The 21,079-nt window shown below is 40.7% G+C and overlaps 1 protein-coding gene across 6 annotated transcripts in view; it reads right to left on the bottom strand.

Moving 5' to 3' along the window:
- Positions 1 to 21,079, bottom strand: part of USP24 (ubiquitin specific peptidase 24) — a 147,414-nt gene that overhangs the window by 2,752 nt on the left and 123,583 nt on the right. For all 6 annotated transcript variants that reach the window (XM_063655252.1, XM_054485951.2, XM_063655254.1 and 3 more), the window contains 13 exons: positions 20,558 to 20,671; positions 16,878 to 16,974; positions 14,703 to 14,819; positions 14,207 to 14,299; positions 12,262 to 12,364; positions 10,414 to 10,535; positions 9,394 to 9,507; positions 8,088 to 8,153; positions 6,305 to 6,371; positions 4,697 to 4,775; positions 3,653 to 3,728; positions 3,184 to 3,270; positions 2,678 to 2,788 (listed from right to left, as the gene is read on the bottom strand). In XM_063655252.1, coding sequence (XP_063511322.1) covers positions 2,678 to 2,788; positions 3,184 to 3,270; positions 3,653 to 3,728; positions 4,697 to 4,775; positions 6,305 to 6,371; positions 8,088 to 8,153; positions 9,394 to 9,507; positions 10,414 to 10,535; positions 12,262 to 12,364; positions 14,207 to 14,299; positions 14,703 to 14,819; positions 16,878 to 16,974; positions 20,558 to 20,671 — 1,246 coding nt within the window. The remainder of the gene's footprint in view (positions 1 to 2,677; positions 2,789 to 3,183; positions 3,271 to 3,652; positions 3,729 to 4,696; positions 4,776 to 6,304; positions 6,372 to 8,087; positions 8,154 to 9,393; positions 9,508 to 10,413; positions 10,536 to 12,261; positions 12,365 to 14,206; positions 14,300 to 14,702; positions 14,820 to 16,877; positions 16,975 to 20,557; positions 20,672 to 21,079) is intronic.

Here is a 21,079-nt window from a genome sequence, read left to right as displayed (position 1 = left end):
CTGCAGAAAAGAAAAGGAAGTTAAAGTTCATATGGTTAGAGAAAAGGTTTCTATGCTGACTTGTGTTCTGCAATTTAAACATGTCTTCATCTGGCAACTTAATGCAATGTTTATCAAAGGGTAATAAAATGTGATAACTATAACATCTAATATTTGACAATTCATGATTATGTAAAACATGTACATTTCTACGATCTCGTTTAGTCAGTGAAACCACCCAGCGACTTGTCTAAAGTCACAGTGCTACTCTGCACCCATGTGAGAATGCAGAGCAGTGATAAAGCTGGGAGAGGCATTGATGGCCACTGTGCCCGCTTCATGTTGGGCACTGTGTGAGCCTCCCTGCCCTGCACCTGCCAAATATGGGCTCTGGGTCATTCCTGGGTCTGAAGGATACCTCTGTTACCATCTGTGTGGCCTTTGGCTTACACACTTGGCGAATCATTCTGAATACTCACCGTGTGCCGTGGGACTGATCTAGTTGGAGCTGGGGTGGGGAGGAGCAAGGACAGTCTCTCTAAAGTGACAACCTAAGCTGAGTGAGAGTTGGGGGTGAGTAGGAGGGCCCTGAGGTGGAAGGAAGAGAGTACATTTGATAAATAAAATTCAGAAAATGGGCCAGGCACGGTGGCTCATGCCTGTAATCCCAGCTACTTGGGAGGCTGAGGCAAGGAGAATTGCTGGAACCTGGGAGAAGGAGGTAGCAGTGAGCTGAGGTCACACCACTGTACTCCAGCCTGGGCAACAGTGCAAGACTCCATCTCAAAAAAAAAAAAAAAAAGAAAAAAAAAGAAAATGGGGTGGGGAGGTGCGCAGGTGCTAGATCAAGCAGGACTGTGTTGAGGATTCTGGCTTTTCTCCTCATACAAAGCCTTTGAAAGGTTTTAGTGCGTGAACCAGAGAGAAGCAGGGGTGGAGGTGAGGGGATCCTTACAGACATAGGCAGAGAGGGGCTGATGACAGGTGGAGGAGAGGGACGAGCACCCTTTCAAAGGGACCTGTCCGGGATGACATGGGGGTGCTGTGTGTGAGATAAGGAACACTGACGGAGGGCCAGCTTTGGTGGGCGCAGGGAGGAGGGGTTGGGCACATCGAGTCTGAGGTCTTTAAGGTATGCCAAGTGGAGAACTTCAAGAACAAGAGAGCTGCATGTTCATGTTCAGAAATCCAAGGGGGGTGCAGAGAGAATATGGAGTGAGGGCAGGAGGATACAGGTTAGAGACTCCATGAACCTTTACTGGTGGTCCAGAAGAGGCGGTACTAGGAAGGAGACAGAGAAGGAACAGCCAGAAGGGTCTGAGGAAAACTACGAGAGAGAAGTGTCAGGAAAGCCCTGGAATAGTGTTTCAAACGGGAAGAGCGCCAGGAGTGCCAGATGCTGCCGAGCAGCCAGCTAAGATGAGGCCTGAAAACTGCAGGCCACCTGTCACCCCAACTGCTGAGTTGGAAAGAAGAGGGAGTTAGCGGGGAAGAGGCTGAAGAGCGAGTGAGAGATAAGAAAATGGGGAAAGTTAAGTTTAGAGAATTAGTCGAAGTTTGGCTGCAAAGAAGAGGAAAGAAGGCGGGGCAACAGGGAGAAGAGAGGCTTTGACAGGGCAGAAGAGAAGCCAGTGTGCCGAGACATCGCTGGGAAGGGTCTGGCAGGGAGGAGCGTTCTGGATACTGAAGGGTTACATACACATTAGAACGCAAAGCTCTGCCAAGGTGGGCGGGGATGAGCGCTAGGGGCTTTGGGTGGACAGAGGCAAACTTCCCACTATCACAGGAGAGGAGACAAGAACAGTGCAGATGCTTGGGAATTAGTGGCCACAGGAGCTCTCCCGTGACAGCTTTTATTTTCTCTGCAAATGAAGTAGGTGATGAGGTAATGTGTGGAGTGACCTTGGGCTAAGTCACATCACTGTGCTGGGCTGCAGTTACCTTTCTGTAAAATCAGGGTGACAGCTGCCTCACATACTGCTTATGAGGATCCGAAAGATAACACTTAAAAAAATAATGACACCTACTACATCAGTAACATTCATTTAATGGGGCCTATTCTGTACCACGTACTGTGAAAGGACCACAGAGGAGACTGCTGTTAAGGAAAGTTACAGACTATTGGAAAGACATAATGATTACATTGACACTTAGTTCAGTGTTTGCACACAGTGAGTGTTCAATACATATTTATTTTCTTTTTCTACTACCATGATTGGTATTAAAGCTGTTTTTTTTTCTTTTTTTTAAATACATGTCAAAATTTTCTTGGACTCCCCTGGCAAGCAGGTATACTTGAAGAGCATGGGAGCTTTTCTTTCAAGAGTCCACATTTCCAGGAAGGCTGGTGAGAACAAACGAGGGACTTTCAGTAACCTGGCAAGACAGAATAAAGTGAACAAGCTGGAACGAATCCACCTGTGGCCTGGCTTCATCGGGACTACCTGCAGGTTGATCAGGGTGGCCAGCCACAGACACCTCGAGGCCTTCCATTCACTTCATACTGCAGCACTGCTCAGCCCGGTAAACACACAGTTAGTGCATATGCTGAGCTGAGATCACTAGAGGGCAGCGCTGGTATCTCTTTGGACTCACATTCCAGAGGAAGCATCTTGTTTTCCTCAACTGTGGAAATTCTTTTTGGAAAGCTTAAGAGCAAGGCTGCCCTTTGCACACAAGGACATGCTGACAGTTATACCTGCTGTAGATGCCTGTCTCCGTTCTCATTGGCAGGACTGCTCTCCGACCCATTACTGCTTCCTGATTGCTCTTTTTCATTCAACAAAGCTGTGGCATACGCTAATGTGTCCTGCAGAAGATTCAAACACAAGACGACAAAGTTAGGGCCCATTCAGTGGCAGCAGCAACCACCAGGGAAGACTACCTTTCATCTGACCTTCGGTGGGACCGGAGGCCTGAGAGTGAGGCCTTCATCACAGTCACCAGAACCCCCTCAACCCCTGTCCCTTTTTGTGACCAGACTGCCCAACCTGTATGACTTTCCTTCTAGACAAATAATCTGCACATATTTGCATATGTGTACACCAATCTGTTTTCTTTTCATAGAAATCCGATTGTTTCTTCTGCTTTGTTCTCATCTTCAACTCATGTCTCTCTTCTCAGAGGTTGCAGTTTCTGAGAAACACACTAAGAATCCTCCATAAGTGATTTAGACCACACAAAAACAAGAGACACAACTCTCACCTGAGCTGAAATGGTTCGCTGAAAGGTTTTTCCAGTTGATGTTTCATTAGAGACATTACTCTGTGGTGTCCAATAATGTTCTGACATCTGAGATGAAATGTCAAAAATGCCATCAGAGGTGACAAATAAGCCCCCATGAGTTCACAGTTTCTACCATTAGATATTGAGTCTTAAAAGCATCCCAAGTAGGGTACAAGTCTACCCAGACCTTCCATCACATAAAGTGATTCAAGACCTCAGTCAAATATTGCTTCTTATATCATCATCCCTACCTTTTCCCCTATGAAGTTAAGACATATGTATTAGGACAAATGTAATGCACACAAGATACAAACTGTACCAAAGAAATGTTTGAAATCTGAAAACACTTTAAGGTCAGTCTCCATATTCAGTTCCAGAGATTTTTCCTGACAAGATGTGCTATTATTGATTCCTATGTTACAGCTAGAAAAATTCAACGTTCAGTTACCTTCTTCTGTAGCCACTGCACAGCCCAGCTCCAGTGGTGGGAATTCTCCTTGAAGTACTCCTTAGCTGCAGGACACCTGATGACCAAGGAGATTTTTATTAGCCAAATTCTTTCTTTGCTTGTTCCTACTGCTTCCTTTTGAAATGTAAATGCTAGTTTCATTAAAATTCAGTTGTCTTTATATTTGTGATTCCACTTAAATGGGGTTCCTAGAGTAGTCAAATTCATGGAGACAGAAATTACAATTGCTTCCCCCAGGGGCTGGGGGAAGGGTAGAATAGGGAGTCAGTCTTCAATAGGTCCAGAGTTTCAGTTTCAGAAGATGAAAAAGAGTTCTGGAGATGGATGGTGGTGATGGTTGCACATCAGTGTGAATGTACTTAAAGTCACTGAACTATACGCTTAAAAATGGTTCAGATGGTAAACTTTATGTTATGTACATTTCACCACAATTGAAAAAAAAAAGAACCTTCATTTTGCAGTCAATCAGCCTGTGTTCAAGTTTTCACTCTATGATTCTAGGCATGTCACTTAAACTACCCATGATATATGACTCACAACTGTACTAACCTCATGAAGTTGTTACAAAGATGAAATAAGATAATATAGGCAAGGTTCTTGACATACTGCCTGGGTTCACAAGTGCTCAGGAGCTACAGGTGACATGATTTGAAAGGCTATTCTGAGGTTAGGGACCTAGAGCCTGAAGAGCTGGTAGCTGGGTTACATTAATGAGAGACCTTGAGTGAAAGCTCGTGAACTCTTGCTCTTAAAGCCTCCATATCTGCCCTGATTCCTGCCTTTCTGACATAAGGCCTGATGGGTGAGTTTTTCTGGGACTCTATAAAGATCTGCTACTCTTTTAATACTTCCTCTCATATTTTTTTGAGATCATGCAAATAGGTTTCTGTACCTTCCAAGCAAGCAGGCCCTGACTGAGTCAGATTCTCCAGGTATCAAAACCGGGCACATGTTTCCCTTCTGCTCATATGTGACTTGTAATTAAAACACCATTTCCTCCCTGCATTTTAATTCAATACTTACTTTTGAGCAAGAGTGACAAGAAATTTGACACACTGATAGCAGCGACTACTGTCCACATGATTACTGTGGTGCATCAAAGCTGAAGGAAGAGAAAAGGACATTTTAACAATAAAAGACTAAACTGAAAATGGCTCCAAGTAACAACAAGCTCTCTTGTTCCAAAAATTGACAAACTATTTTAATAAACAGATAAGGAACAACTTAACTAAAAGCATGGTGGTGCCTGACTCAACAGAATCCCTAAATTCTAATGGGTAGAAACACTACTTTAACTATGTTAAAAAAAAAACCACAACAAAAAACATACATGGTGCTGCAAGTTTGACTTTTAGGAGAACTGAACAGGAACAAAACTTTTTACTGCCTGATTATTCACCTAGAGACTTTTCCACATATCATATTACTGAGAGTAGTTCTAATACTTTTAGTTCGATAAATGAAATTTTATGATACTAGGGTCAGTTCAGCAATTATCACCTGCTCTATGTTTTAGGGATTTAAACATAAATAGGCCGGGCATGGTGGCTCATGCCTGTAATCCCTGCACTTTGGGAGGCAAAGGCAGGTGGATCACTTGAGGTCAGGAGTTTGAGACCAGCCTGAGCAACATGATGAAAGTCTGTCTCTACAAAAAAATGCAAAAATTAGCTGGGCTAGTGGCGTGTGCCCATAATCCTACCTACTTGGGAGGCTGAGATGGGAGATCACTTGAGCTTGGGGGGCAGAGGTTGCAGTGAGCTGAGATCATGCCACTGCACTCTAGCCTGGAAGACAAAGTGAGACTCTGTCTCAAAAAAAAAAAAAAAAAAAAAAATCAATCAATAAATAAAAATAAAAAAAATAATACTTGGTCCTGCTCTTGAGGAGTTTATAGTTTTTAAGTTCCAGACGGCCTGTGTGTGGCTCTGACTAGAGTACAGCATTCCAAAGGGTGGCCTGAAAAGCTGAAGCTACAAAACTTTTTAGCTTAAATCTTCTTTCTACAACAGAAAAAGGCCCTAAATCTCTTAATACACAGCAAAATCTAAAATGATTCAGATTAAGTGGAAATACAGGTAAATGGTGGGAGCTGGCTGAAATTATTCTTAACTAAACTTTTTCTAATAAATAGCTCAGGAAAGCCAATTTAGCCTTCTGAAAAAGAAAGCCCTGCCCAAACAACTTAAGAGTAGACTGTGAAAACATGGTTACGCTTGTACTATAGGTAAAAAGACATTCACATTTCATGAGCCTGACAACATCTTGAGTCTCAGGTTTTGGTTTTTCTCTCCCCAGTGGCTACAGAGTAGAATGAAAGATTTCTTGCATCAGGGAGTGGCCGTTAGCTTGTTGAAAAAAATTCACAGCACCCCTGAATCTTACCTAATCTGGTAAAAGAATCCCAAGCTACCCCTTCCTGACTAAAAGAGGAGAAATGTGTAGGGTGAGAAGATCCCTGGGTTTTAATTTTTCTGACCAGAATGAGGGAGCCCAGTGGCCCTGACCAGACTTCTACTGTATCAGTCACTGTAGATCCCACCGAGAGTAGCAGGAGGCAGAACTGGCCAGAACAATAGATTATCCACATATTTACTATAGACATTTGTGCATAAGACCAGGCATACTTGCCTAGTAATCCATTTTCTGTCTCAAACACAAATTTGACTCGCTCTACTTGTATGGGATCTTCAATAACCTGGGAAAGGAAGAAACAAAAATTAGTAAATAAAAGAAGGAATTTGTCATAGCCACGTGTGCTTTCTTTATAATTCTACCCAAGAGATTAATTTAGTGTTTGACAACAACAACAACAACAACAACAAAACCAATACAGGACGGGCATGGTGGCTCATGCCTGTGATCTCAGCACTTTGCGAGGCCAAGGCAGGAGGATCATTTGAGGCCGGGAGTTCTGAACTAGCCTGGGCAACAAAGCAAGATCCCATCTCTAAAAAATAAAAAAATAAAAAAAGAAAGTGGTTGGGCACAGTGACATGTGCCTGTAGTCCCAGCTATTCAGGAGGCTGAGGCAAAAGGATCACTTGTGCCCAGGAGTTTGAGGCTACGGTGAGCTACGACTGTGGCTCCAGCCTGGGCGCCACTGCACTCCAGCCTGGGCAACAGAGGGAGACTCTGTCTTGAAAAAAAGAAAGCAAAACAAAAAAAAACCCCAATACAAACAAATATTACATCGCTGCCACATATCTCAAATATATCTTAAAACTAAGAGAAAAAACTATTAAGTTATACTTAAAGATCTATTCATTTCCTATCTATGTGTTGCTATCAACTAGATCTATAGTTCTCTGTGGGTTATGAGGACATATACTTTATGATCCTAAGGATAAGAGGTTTATGTTCTAACTTGCTTAGTAAAAATGTATTGAAGTTTTGCTATCATAGCTGTATTTCTAGTTCTTAGTACTGAACTGTGCATGGTATAAAAACTATATGGGTTTGTTGTTGATAGATGAACAATACACAGTCCTACCCCTAAGGAGCAATAATCTGCCAAAGTTTGTAAAAGCACTAGGACCAAAAGGAAGTAAAGAACTTGAAAAATAAGCTTTTAACAAATGGCATCTATGATGTCTTTTCTTACTCAAAACTCTTTATTAAATGATTATTCTGTGCCAACGCCTCTATGAAGTATCAAGAATCCAAAGGGAACTCAGGCCCTCACTCTCTAAGGAACCTCTGGACCACACTCATTAACTCATAACCAGTCACCAAATTCCAATGATTCTCTTTCCACAATACCTCTTGATCTGTCTGTCCCTTGCCCCACCACAGGCCTTATTATTTCATACTCAGAATATTCCCAGACTCCTAAATGGTCTTCTAGTTCCCAATCTTGCATCCTTCTTTACTCCATCCTTCAATACAACTGCCAGAGGATTTTTTTCCCCCTGCTCTTCACAATTCTGAGACTGGAAAGAATTCTGCAATTGATTACATTTCAGTTTCATGGCTCTTAAAAATATTTTTCATAGTACGTACATACAATCAATAGTATCTAAGATTTGATAAACTATAAAGCCAGAAATGTACCTCTGAGGGTGACTGTGAAGTTTAAACCTAATATCACTTGCGCTAACACGATGCCTTCTCCACTGTAAGGCCCTGGCAGGGGTTAACCATCGCTATCACTCCCCTTCAGTCCCCTGCACTACAGTTGTTTGTGTACTTGTCTTGCTCCCTCACTCAACTGTGAGCTCCTAGGAGGTAGTTTTATTACTGCTCGCCTCTAAACCAAATGCATTAGACACGTGACTGACATGAAGATTAGGTCTCAATAAATGCAGACCAAATGAATGGAGAAACAATAAAAAGACATATAATTTTTTATTTATAAACACTTGTTGACTAATACATTCCTAAATAAAAGTGAGTCAGAACAGTTATGACTTACCAATATTTCATGAAGTAGTTGGAACGTATTCTTTAACTCATGAGGTGGAGCTGTTTCTAGTTGGTTCTGAAATATTTTTTAAAAGCATAAAAATTTCAGTGGAAAGCATATTGGAATGGCAATTAACAATGCTGAATCCACATTCTAGCTCTATCACCATCTGGCTGACCTTAGACAAGTCAATATCCCTTTCTAGGCCTTAGTTTCCTCAAATGCTAAGTCTGGGAACTGAAATAAACGACCTCTAAGGTTCTTCCAGCTGCATCACTGTGATACTTTACTATGAAATTAGGAAGGAGAAAAGAGAAGAAAGAGAAAGGGAGATTTCAAGTCACTAAACAGATCCGATTTTATATATGTCCATATCCTAGTTTGTTTTCCAGAAGATGCTGGTAGAGCTACAAGAATACAAATGGGAATACTCTGAGTTAAGGATGCTATGAACAAAGTACATAAAAAGTCAGTTTATAAAATAGAAAAATGTGCCAAGATATACTAAGTGAAGAAGGCAAAATTCATAAAACACACTCCTTCAGCCGTTTTAATAAAATTTATATGTATAAAAGTGGGAAAGGACATTGTGTTAAAATATCACACTTCCAAGAGGCCAGGTACAGTACTAAGTGAGCACTTCACGTATTATACCACCTCACTGAATCCTCACAACCCGTGAAGTCAGTCGTAGAGGAAGAAACTGCCCAAGGTCATGTAATTAGTAAATAGCAAAGAGAGGAACTTTATCTCCTCTGATATAGGTCTGTAGAGAAAAGGCTGAGGGCAAAACATATTGTAGTAAGAGAGCCTAAAGACATAATCCACTAATCGCCTGCTTCTTGTTAACACTACATATATCACCACTATAAATACTGGTGCAGAAAAGAAGGCATGCAGAAATTCTGTGGGCAGAACCTAATATATACATAGTGGAAATTCATATAAAGAGGCCTGGAAGGAAATATCAATGTAACAGTGTTGGTCCCTGGGGTAGAGTGAGCAAAGATGACTGGTGATGACCACAGTAGACTTTGGTCTCATTTCTTATTTATGTATTTATTATTTTCCTGGCCTATATTTTTTCTTTTGGCCTCATTTCTAGGCTTAAATTTTTCCCAAAGAGAGTGTAGTAATTAATCCATGTAATTAAAAATTAAAGATTAAAAATGAATAAAAATGAGCCTATACTAGAATGATTAGGAAAAACAACTTAGGCTATGAAAACAAGCATACTGCCTTGGAGCAAACAGATGCTCTCCTAGAGTCTCACCTAAAGGCTATCTGGCTATCACTCGTTTAACTGAGGTCTTACCTTAATGAAATGCAGCATTGTGAAGGAAAAATGCTCATTACAGAAACAGCAGTACACTACCATCTCAATGAGTGCCAAGAGTGAGCCTGTCAGCTCCCGCAAAGCAAACATTACCTGGTGGGAGGACATAACACAGTCAGCTCTTCTCATGTCACAGTTAACAGTCCATCTGTTGTTGCTGCCTTTAACTGAAATCTACCCAGATTTTAAGATAATTAACACTGCCTGAAAACAGGGTTTCTTAACTGTTTGTTAGAAGTCTATAGATAGACTTCAGGGTGTCTAAGCCTGTCTGAAATTTTACACAATTTTGTGCATATGTGCACTTTTTCAGGAGTCGTTTCCATCAGTTTTTCAAAGGCAAAAGCTCCTACAATTAAAATAATCACAAACAGATCCAAAAAATATTAAGCAAAAAAAAAAAAAAAAAAAAAAGATATGTATTAAATAGCACAACACTGTTGATTTAATTTAAAAAAAGAAACCAGAATTATACTGTTCATAGATTCACATATCTGTAAATCAGGTAGGGAAGAAGGACTGGAAGATGGAGTCCACAGCTGGGGGTGGCTCTGCTGGAAGAGGACGGTTGGATTGAGGATGAGCCACACAGGCGCCACGATGGAGAGCTGAGAGCAGCCCACCCACACTCCTGAGGTTTAACAACACACGTGGTTCAGAGTTGTAGTATTCCAGGACCAGGAACACACAAAAGAGACTGGGGACGAAACCCTCTACAATTAACGAAATGATTTTGATGGATGAAGTGCCATTTACTTCCCTCTGGGGCCCTGATGGGTAGCTGGCTGGGCTGGACCTGGAGGTCTGGACCTTGGCTGAAGAGAAGACTAATAATATTCTCTTCCACTAATTATTTCTTTTTGACATACAAGAAAACTTAATTTGAAAGAACCATTTCTTCTCTTAACAATACTCTTCATGCCAAACATAACTAGTAACAAAAAGCAATTTTCCTCAAATAGGAGGGAAAAAAATGGCTTTAGAATAACAAGTACATACCTCTAACAGGTAAGGTTTCCCTTCAGACATGAACAACAAGGCTTCTACCTCCTCATGGAGGGGCAGCAGAGGGCTTGAGGGAGCAATGCTAATGGGTGGTCGTTGCTTAAATATGCCCGGAGCTTTAGGAGATCAAAGAAACAAAACAGAACCTGTCTCACCTGGTGTTACTCTACAAAATACACATCCATAAGAAAATGTGCCTCCTTCAAGACTCGCACACACACTGAGTACTCACACACACAGAGAGTACTCACACACACAGAGAGTACTCACACACACACAGAGTACTCACACACTGAGTACTCACAGAGTACCTGCACACACAGTACTCGCACACAGAGCACTCACACACAGTACTCGCACACACAGCACTCACACACAGTACTCGCACACACACAGAGTACTCGCACACACTGAGTACTCACGCACACACTGAGTACTCACACACACACTGAGTACTCACAAACACACTGAGTACTCACACAAGCAGATCCCTCACAGCCTAGGGGATACCTAGTGATTCCCACTCGATAATCTTTCGAAGAGGTAAAAATAAAAATAGTTTATGAAATACTGCCGAAAGCTGCCACTGAAGATACAGTGGAGAAGACACTTCTGTTCCTCAAACAACTGTTCTCAAATAATGGCTAACACCACCTATGCTAAGCAGAATCAACCCATATGGAAGGAGTTATTTCATTTGCTAGAAAAACCAGAATGCATACTTCAACTTTCGTTACAAAATTGTCTGAACTCACAAAATTAGGTAGCTTTGTCTTTTTAGATGAGTTGGAATTTAGTAAGCAGACTCTGCCTTATAACACAACCATCCGAGTGTTCCTCCAATGTCCCTTTAGAGAGTCAATAAGCATTTCTCTATCAGAAGGATGCTCTGTGTTTTTATTTAGTTTCCCGCCATTAGATCTTCCTAGCAGCTTCTGGGTCTGAGTTTGCATTCATGCCTTGGCTTCTAAGCCACTAACTTAGCTGTACAACCTTGTGGAGGTTACTAAACCTTTCTGTGCCTTAGTTTTTGCATCCATAGACAGGATGAATACTCCTCATAGGTTTGTTATGGGGATCAAACACAGTAAGTTTAAAGCACTGTGTGCTTTAAACACAATCAATTTAAAGCACAGCACACAGAAAACACTGAAAAGCTGGTTTGTTGTATTATTACTACGGTTGTTGTCACTATCATGACAAGGCCCAGGAAGAGTATAAAAACAGTACACACATAGGTTAGGACACTGGGTAATCATATAGGACAATTTGTGGTTTTGCTGTACTGAATGATGACTGTGTTATTAGTTCTGGGAGGCAAAATGGAAAATACTACCAACTATATCTTACATTCAAATATATTTCAATGATGTAATTTGTATCTGCATCCCCTTTGTTTTTACAAAGTACTTTATCTCATTATCTCATTATACCTGGGGAATTATGTTTTTAGTATTTTCATTCTGCACTGAAGATCAGAACGGTCAGGTTCACAAAACTAGGAGACTCCAGCCCACACCATGGCTATTTTCCACACAGTAGCGGTTCAAATTAAGGTGATAAATGAGCTCTGAATTAGCTTTTAATCCTAAAGAGTTGTTTTAAAAAAAAATACTTATATACCCTCTCACCTCCCCCAAATAAATGATGACTCACTTTCTCTTATGGCAAACTAGTAAAATATTATAAAGTTTAACATGAATTAAAACAAAAATTTTAAGTGCACTTCGACTAGCAAGTAGTCGAATGAGAAACAAGAGACATTCATTTAATTGCTAATATAATTACTCCCCAAGCTAGACAAATTCAGTATCTCTTCATTCTAAGATATGTTAAGCTTACCAACATTCCTTTGGGATGAGACATCTGAATGCAAAACAAGTAACGCCACTGTATTGTGAAGATTCCCAAATTCTCGTGCTTGTGCTGAACTCCATCGACGTATCTGTCATCAGGGAAGATAAAGTGGCTGTTAGTGTTGTCGTCTGAAATAATATGAAGAGGAAGGGACAGGGTTTGCTGGTTCATAATATTCTGGGCTTTAATTATTTCTCAGCGCTTGATAGAAGAGGTCAAGGTACAAAAAAATCACAGGTTTTAAGCCAGCTCAAAAGGTTATATTAACTCATATTCTAAAACCAGTCCCTTTATGGATTCACTGTAGGTACTGAGTGCTTACAACGTGCCTCAGTATAATGGGAAAAACTCTGAGGCTGGAGATCTGCAGGTCTGGCCCTGCCTCTACCACTCACTGTGCCGTATAATGTGAGTTCTTCACTACAACAGTATCTTGAGTTCTTCATGTACTGGCAGAGGTAAGGCTACCTGCCACCTCCCTATTCTGCCTACTTTGTGATTTTGAGGACCAAATGAAATATTAAAAGTGAAAATGTTTTCAAAAGTAGAAATGTGCTCCATAAATGCAAAATAATATTAATTATATATGCAGCTGAATTATAGTGAATTTAAATCAATTGCTAGTGACAATGGGGCCTTGGATATGGAAGAGCTTGAAGTGGAAAAGGGATATTGTAAATCTCAACATAGTATCCACACACAGAGCACGTGATGCTGTCAGTACTTGTTTTTTAACACTAAAGAGAAAGCTGAGAGGAAGCCTAAGCCGAAAATCTGTCTCCCTTAGCAGGAAAGGAAAAATGCCTGTGTAATGTGTTTACACACAGGCGAAAAGGCTCTGGCTTTGACACCAGCAGAGCTGGGTCTGAATCCCTGCTCCACCAATGCATTAGCTTTGTGACCCTGGACAACTTACTTAACATCTCTGAGCTTTACTCCTTGCCTGAGAATGGAGATGAAGCTGCTTAATTTTGCTGAAATGTGAGTATCAAAAGTATACGACCATAAAGTGACCAGTCGTATCGAGTACATAATAAGTACTCCATAAATAGTACTTATTACCACTGCACATTAGCATTTCATGTATTTTGAATCTATCAAATAAAAGAAATACAATGGATGGGAGAAACACTGCAATAAAGCAATTTCAAACAGGAGAGTTGGTTTTGGACATATTCAACACTATTCTAACAAAACAACCTCGGTATGCTGAGGTGGGCAGATCACTTGAGCCCAGGAGTTTGAGACCAGTTTGGGCAACATGGTGAAATCCTGTTTCTATACAAAATACAAAGTTAGCCAGGCATGGTGGCATGTGCCTGTAGTCCCAGCTACCAGGGGGCTGAGGAGGGAGGATCACTTAAACCCAGAAGGTCTAGGCTGCAGTGACCCCTGACTACACCACTGTGCTCCAATCTGGGTGACAGCAAACCTGGTGACAGAGTAAAACCTTGTCTCAAACAAACAACAAACAAAAAAGCCCAAACAACTTCCTTTTTATTTGAACAAGAGTATTATATCTGCACTATCATTCAGTTTATAACAGCACAACTTTGCATTTGGATTCTGGCTGTGTTTTCAGCATCTGACTTAAAAGAACCACCACCAAGACAGCCTTGTTCACAGCCCCAGAGAGAAAGTAGAAAACCCCAATACCACCTATTCCTTAAAGGTTTTTGAAACCCCCTCCCCAGTCAGAATCCATCTTTCCCTCTTATGACTTTGTCACTAGTTAGTAATTTCCATGGGTTATTAGACTAAATTCTATGAAGAAGTTGTAAAAATAATTTAACTCCAAAGAATTTTCAAGTCTCTATCGTAGTAGTACTTAGACTTTTACGAAATTAAAAACATTTATCACCTACAAAAAGAAACACAGTGGCTATGAAAACCATAGCCATTCCACTAGGGATATAAAAGTAGTCCTTACCTGATTATTTTGCCGACTGGCCCCTAGGAGGAAGCTGATCATGTGCCGCAGAGCTGAATGCCTCAGAAGAAGATCTCCAGCCCTAATTCCTTGCTGTCACAAGATATTGAGAATAACAAATTATATTTCTATCCAGACAAAAATTGGTTTTAAAAACACAGCTAAATGGAAAGTTTTAAGGAGTCAATATATTTTTTAAGAATATTATTTCCATATAGAAAGTACTTGTTAAAATCTAATTAAAAAAACTCCTGAGCCTCACATTGCTTCACAATAACTACTAAACAACCCCTAGTTTTAATGCAGACTTCTACTGCTATCAATGAGTAACTATACCCACCTCATCAGAATTCTTACAAGTAATATAATTCACAAGATTTTTAGGAAGAAACATCATAAAAAATGTACCATATAGAACTTTACTAACCAGTCTAAAAGTTTTTTAGAGTATAAATCTTCTGTATTAGGAAAAGATATTAGGAAAAAAATTATTTACCTTTTGTACAAAAGTGTTGAACAGGAAAAAGTACTGGGCACAGTTTTTACAATTTTCTGGGATGTCTTTGTCCAACAGAGCAAGTAGTACCTCCAGTAACTGATGAAGGCTTTTTAACTGGTTAGAGGAAAGATAAAATTACATGAAGAAAAAGAACATAAGACAGACATTTATAACAGGATTAATTTGAGGTAAACCACCATAAGAACAAAAGGAAAGTCTGATTGATACAATCCAGTCTCAGATTCAGATGGACTTATGCTTTGAAGAGCAAAAACAGAATTATCCATTTTACCTTCCAGAGAAAGATTGGTACCATAGCAATAATTAAAAGAAAAGCTTAGTTTCAGTTCCTAGATTTCAGAGTCAAGGGCATGATTCTACCGCCGAGTCACATTTTCTCCAGAGCCAGTATCTCTCTCTGTCTCTTAAAAAAAGGTGGGGTGTTTAGGGAAGACATTTCTGAATCCCTCCCTCCACTACGTTACTTCTTCACATAATCACAGATGCAAAGAATAAAAAACACAGACACAGGCATAGGGGCTGGAAACCAAGCCGATGGAGCAAATGGAGAGCAACAGCCTGACAGAATGACAACGGTGATATCGACTCAGCCGTGAACTTACTTGAGAGCCCGCTGACGCCTCATGGAAAGCTTTGAAAAACATTTTATTTGTTTAGAAACCATTTTGGTTATGACATTGCTTCTTCTTTCCCTCCCACCCCAACTGTTTTTGGACAAGTCCCTAGAAATTCATCTGTGATCTAGATTTAAGACCAGGCTTACTACTCTCATTAGTTCGTTTCCTCTGAAGATGGTATTCATACTTTTGCCATATTCCCATCCATCCTGTCACACCCATTATAAATACAGTAAAATTTAGCATTTACATAGCACTTCATTTTCAAAGTACTTTACAAGATAAAGTGGGTGGCAAGAGGCACCATTTCCATTTACGGGGGGAGGGGGGGAAATAGACATGAAAATCCATCAGCTGGGCATCAGACAGAATTCATTGAGCAAATGGCTTCCAAGCGTATGGCCGCCATTCCCTTCTCTTTATGCCACCTGCTGTCCTGCCTTTAGAGGCCGGTGGGTAATATGCTACGGCCTGACCCCATCTCTAGGGAGGCTGCACTAACTCTGCCTTTATCCTTTGTTTGGGTTGGTACATGGGAGGAAGGAGGAGAGTGATATGGTCCTTATGTTAAGGATTCTTGACACATCTTAGAAACTTCCACAAGGAATGGAGCAATGGCATTTGAACTGACCTCAGCAGCTCCTGTGGCTTGTATTCTATATTCTGCATCCAGGTAAGATTTTGTTTAAAAAATGGTTGTGCTATTTAAGCTGATCAAAACCACTGCCTTACAGTAAACCTCAACTTCCTAATGATTCCCGGAATTGAGATACAGTCTTTGAGGACCTTCCTAAAGGGCATATTTGACTGCCTTGTTCATGGAACTAAGTGCTTGGGTGGCAGGCACTGTATCTGGATCAACATCCTCCTTAAAGGACTTGCTCAAAGTTGCACAGCAAAGCCAACATCTGCATTTGAAGCAGTAATTCCTAGAATCTGTATTTAGTTCATTGAGGCACAATGCCTCCAGCTAATGTTTATAAGAAGCCAATTTGTTGTGAAAATAACATTTTTCAAAGTTTTCCATGTAGTGTCAGCTGTTTGAAACAGCAAACTTGGGAAGTAACTGCTGTACCTGTAAGGACTTAACGCCCCTGGATGAATGGCACTATTTGGTTTGGTTGCCAGCTACAGGTTTAGATCAGGAAAATAGCTTATGAGGAAAGAGACAAAGCCAGAGGTGGCTCAAAATGTCTGCTGGCCTAGATGAGTCTCTAGACACAGATTAGTCTCAGTTCAGAGAGATCTAATACAAATTCTTGAGAAAGGACTCTGAAAAGGGAGTGTTTCTAGAGAGAAAATCCCAACACAGACCAAAGCAGGCCTGAATTCCTGGCCTACCCTGGTGTTTGGGATGTGAGGAGGAAGGGACAGAATGCCTTCTCCCTGGCATGTACCAAAAATCAGTTCACAGAAGGTGTATTTATGTGGCAAAATTACCAGACTCCAATCCTAGGCTCTTTCTTATTACCTGCAATTTAAAACATTTGGTAAAAACACAGTGTATAAATAACGTTTTAAAAATGAGACCGACCTTATCCTGATAAAACAAGGCACTGTCTAGGGTTTTCTCCAGAATGGTGGCCACAGCAACTCGTACTTCTCTCACACTGCACTCCAGTAAGAAAATCCTGAAAGAAAGAGAAAGGTGGTGTGAAAAAGCAAGATACATTTCCACAACCTCAACCTTCCCACGACAGGTCCCACCTAATAGCCAAGAAACAAAAGTAGAGTCTCCTGACAGTGTTAGCGCTTACAGGCCAAGTGGAGCTTTCCAAGGTCACTTCACTTCTGCTTATTCCTGCTAACTGTAATGCCACATATCAGCCGACAAGGCTCTGTTCAAAATTCACTAAGATTCTAAGTGGCAACTATAAGAAAGTTTAAAAGATAACAAGTACTCCCATAATGTTCAGCTCTAGAGGTACAATCAGACTCAGCTACAATTCTCTTGAAGGGAATACCTAGAGGATGCAAACAGATCCAGAATATGGGGAGCTCTACAGAGTAAACAGTCTACTCCTCAAACAGATGGCACAGCATACAAGGGACAGGGGCACAAAGGAACGACTGATGGTCAGAAGAGCTTTAAGAGACACAGAAAGCAAAGGCCATGTGTGGACCTCACTGGATCCTGATTTGTACAAACTCAATGGTAAAATGACACTTCTGAGACCTTTGGAGGAAATCTGAACATGGGCTAGATATAAGGTGATATGAAGGAATTATATTAATTTTGTTGGTGTGATAACAGTAAAGTGCTTACATTGTTTTTAACTTCACTGTTAGAGATGAACTTTACCTTCAGATACATGCTGAAAATTTATTGTGAAATGATATAATGTCTGCAATTTAAAATAGTTCAGAGAGAAAAAAAAGCTTGCATGAGGGTATCCTGTGTGAGAGCTGAGATAGCTAAGGCAAGACAGGCAAATGTCGACAACTTGCCTGGGGCCTGGGTACAGGAGAGGGCTCATTCTGCCTACTTCTGTGTGTGTTTAAACATTTCCACAATAAAAGGCTCTTAAAAAATGTAAAGTGTCCTTCATATTAATAGTTTGAATTCTTTAGGTCAATCTGTAAGCAATATTTACTATGAATTAATTTTTTTACAATTATAATTACGTTTAAAGAATTGCCTTAGAAGACTACACCAAGGGGCTGATCTAAAAGACAACACCTTTTCATGTTTAAAGTTACTAAAATATGAGTATAGTATATATACTTATTTTTTAGTTGCAAAAATGACAACCTATCTTAAAAATTATAAAGAAATAAGTAATTAGAAAAAAAGATCATTAATTCTTCAAACATGAAATCATAGCAATTTATAGTGATGAGTAATTGGTCTTTATAAAGAAAGAAACAAACAATAATAAACTCCATCAGGAAGAATGTAGAAGTAATTCACTGCGATTCTTGAGCATTAGGAATACCAAGAAACCAAACATACTATCCAAAGGACGTTACAGTTTCTCCGGAGATATTTAAAAGCAAGTCTGCCTGGATATAAGGGAATGAATAAAATATTTGCATATTTGCTATGTTCCTTCCAAATGGATGATGTTTCTATAACATTCTAATGCTTGCACAATGCTCAGGAGTCCCGTTGGAAAGATATTTTGAAATCAAACTAGAAAAATGGTTATCTCTAATGCAAACTCTAAAGGGACAGGCGTACTGCACACAGCACTGCAAAGAAATGCTTACTGACTCTTTTTATGAATTATATGGATATATGCATGCATGCATGAATAAGTATTTGAGTGCTTGTTATTCGCCAGCCTCTTTGTGTCTAGTAGGGAATGAACTGAACCTGGCTTCTGCCCTCAAGAAGCTGAAGCTGTAGTGGAGGAGATGGGCAGAAAACAGGGAGCAGACTAGCAGGCAACATCCATTAGACTGGGTGACTGGGAACAGCCTCTCAGAGCAAATGCTATTCACACTGATGTCCGAAGGAGAAGCCACTTACTATGCGAAGAGGGGAAGACAGTGTTCCAGATAAGGCATAACAGGTGCAAGGACCTTGAGGCAGGAAAATAAGCTCGGCAGGTTCAAAGAACCAGTGAGCCAGTATGGCTAAAGCCTGACAAGCAGGGAGTGAGTCAAGGAAAGCCTGGAAGGACAAAAACCAGATCAAGCAAGGCCTTGTGGGTAATGGTGAAAATTTTGGATTTTATTCTGAGTGCAATAGGATTCCGCTGAAGAATTTTTAACCAGAGAGGTAATGTGATCTAATTTGTTTGAAAAAGAACAGTTCTGTTGCTGAATGAAATAGATTAGAGGGAAAAGTGCAGATATCAAGTAGGCAAATAAATGTTTGGAGCTCAGACCTAGAGGGGAAGAGGATCAGGGATCAGCAGTTCTGAAAAGATCTCTAACTTACCAGCAGACTGTGATCGCCTTGTGGGAAGAGACTTGCGTTTCTGAATTCCCTGTTGTGTGTTTGTTTTGAGAGAAAACAGAGCATATTTGTATGCTGGCAGAAGTGACAGAAGTGATAGAAAATTCTAGAAAGTAAAGATGCAGGAATTAAGAGTGAGATAATTAAAGGGTCAACTTCCTTGAGAAGGTGTGCACATGTACAGAGATTCATTCTGAAAGAAGAGAGGATACTTCCTTCACAATAGAGGAAAGGGCAAGCTGGAACAGACTGGTAGGTGTGCGGCATCTGTGGTTGGGGTAGGAAATGCTCATTTGCTAATCCGTGCTTTCTCAGTTGAGTGGCGAGGAGTGGGCACAGCTGAGGCAGAGTGAAGGAGGAGCCCACTGGGGAATAGAGGAGACGGGACACCAGAGACCACGGCAGTGCTTGCTGGAACCCCACATAAATGTTGAACTTCCAAGGAGAGGAGAAGCTGACTTGATGAGGATGATCAGAAGTAAAGTGTAAACATTCATAGTGATTGGAGCATTCTGAATTTCTGCCACAAAAGCAAATTTTTCTTTTTTAAATTTCAGGTACATAGGTAGATACACTATCATAGGTAATATACTACCAGGATTTTTTTTTTTTTTGAGTGGAGTCTCACTCTGTCGCCAGGCTAGAGTGCAGTGACGCGATCTCAGCTCACTGCAACCTCTGCCTCCTGGGTTCAAGCGATTCTCCTGCCTCAGCCTTCCAAGTAGCTGGGACTACAGGTGCCCACAACCACGCCCAGCTAATTTTTTGTATTTTTGGTAGAGATGGGGTTTCACCATGTTGGCCAGGATGGTCTTGATCTCTTGACCCCATGGTCTGCCCGCCTTGGCCTCCCAAAGTGCAGGGATTACAGGCGCGAGCCACTGCGCCTGGTCTACCAGTAGATTTTTGAAAAATAATTTTTTAGTCAGAATCCAAACACAGTTAGACAATATTGTGAAATGTGTGGCAATCTGGGATTGTTTCTCTCTTTCCACCAGATTCCGAGTCCCTGAGGGAAGAGACTTGTGTCTCTGACCCCCTTTGAGCCATAGCAGGGGTTTAAGACCCATGTGCCTATGAGTACCTGGCAGGCGATCTGCCTCACAGGCTCTTCTTGCGGTCACTGAATACTTGCCTGAGATGATTTTGGAGTGACCTGAATAATTTCCTGTTTCAGTGAAGAGAGTTTAATATAGACTTTAAGTAGAAAAATAATTTCAAGTTGAAATAAAAAGGGTTATAAGAAACTTCAGCTCTAAATCACTGGAAGAGACACAAATTTCTTTTAATTAAAAGACTCCAATACTTACTTTATCAATTCTCGTCCTTCAGAACTAATAAAATATTCAACTAACCACTGACAAGCATCAAAACTTTTTGAAAGCAATGCTTCAATGGTAGCAATCCATTCTTCAGTATCAACCCTTTAAAAAAAAGCAGATACAGCAATGTTAGGAGCATGAGCCCAGCCAGTGACCCCATGCAGTCCACTCTTGTTGGTTCTTGTCATTTCTATCTATGAATGTCTCTCTGTCTGTCTATCGTGGGTAGGGTGGAGGGATAAGAGATACTTTATGATTGCCCGCTAACATGGCTCAGTGTACTCTGGAAGCCAGTGCTTTGCATTCCTTGGCTCCTTGTGGTGTGGCTCATCTTTCCCCACAAACAAAAAAGTGTAAAGAAGTTTAAGTCTTAGACTTTACCTTCCTTCTGCATCTTCATCAAACAATTTGAATTGGAAAAAAGGCCTGAACTACAGCATTTTGTTCAATTAACTTACACTCACAAAATGTCCACTTTCAGAATAGCTTACATTGGCATTTTTATGCTTT

Source organism: Pongo pygmaeus, chromosome 1 (genome assembly GCF_028885625.2).
Source record: "Pongo pygmaeus isolate AG05252 chromosome 1, NHGRI_mPonPyg2-v2.0_pri, whole genome shotgun sequence".
Taxonomy (NCBI): domain Eukaryota; kingdom Metazoa; phylum Chordata; class Mammalia; order Primates; family Hominidae; genus Pongo; species Pongo pygmaeus.
Note: the sequence above shows the minus strand (reverse complement) of the source record. Positions and strands in the feature narration are given on the sequence as shown.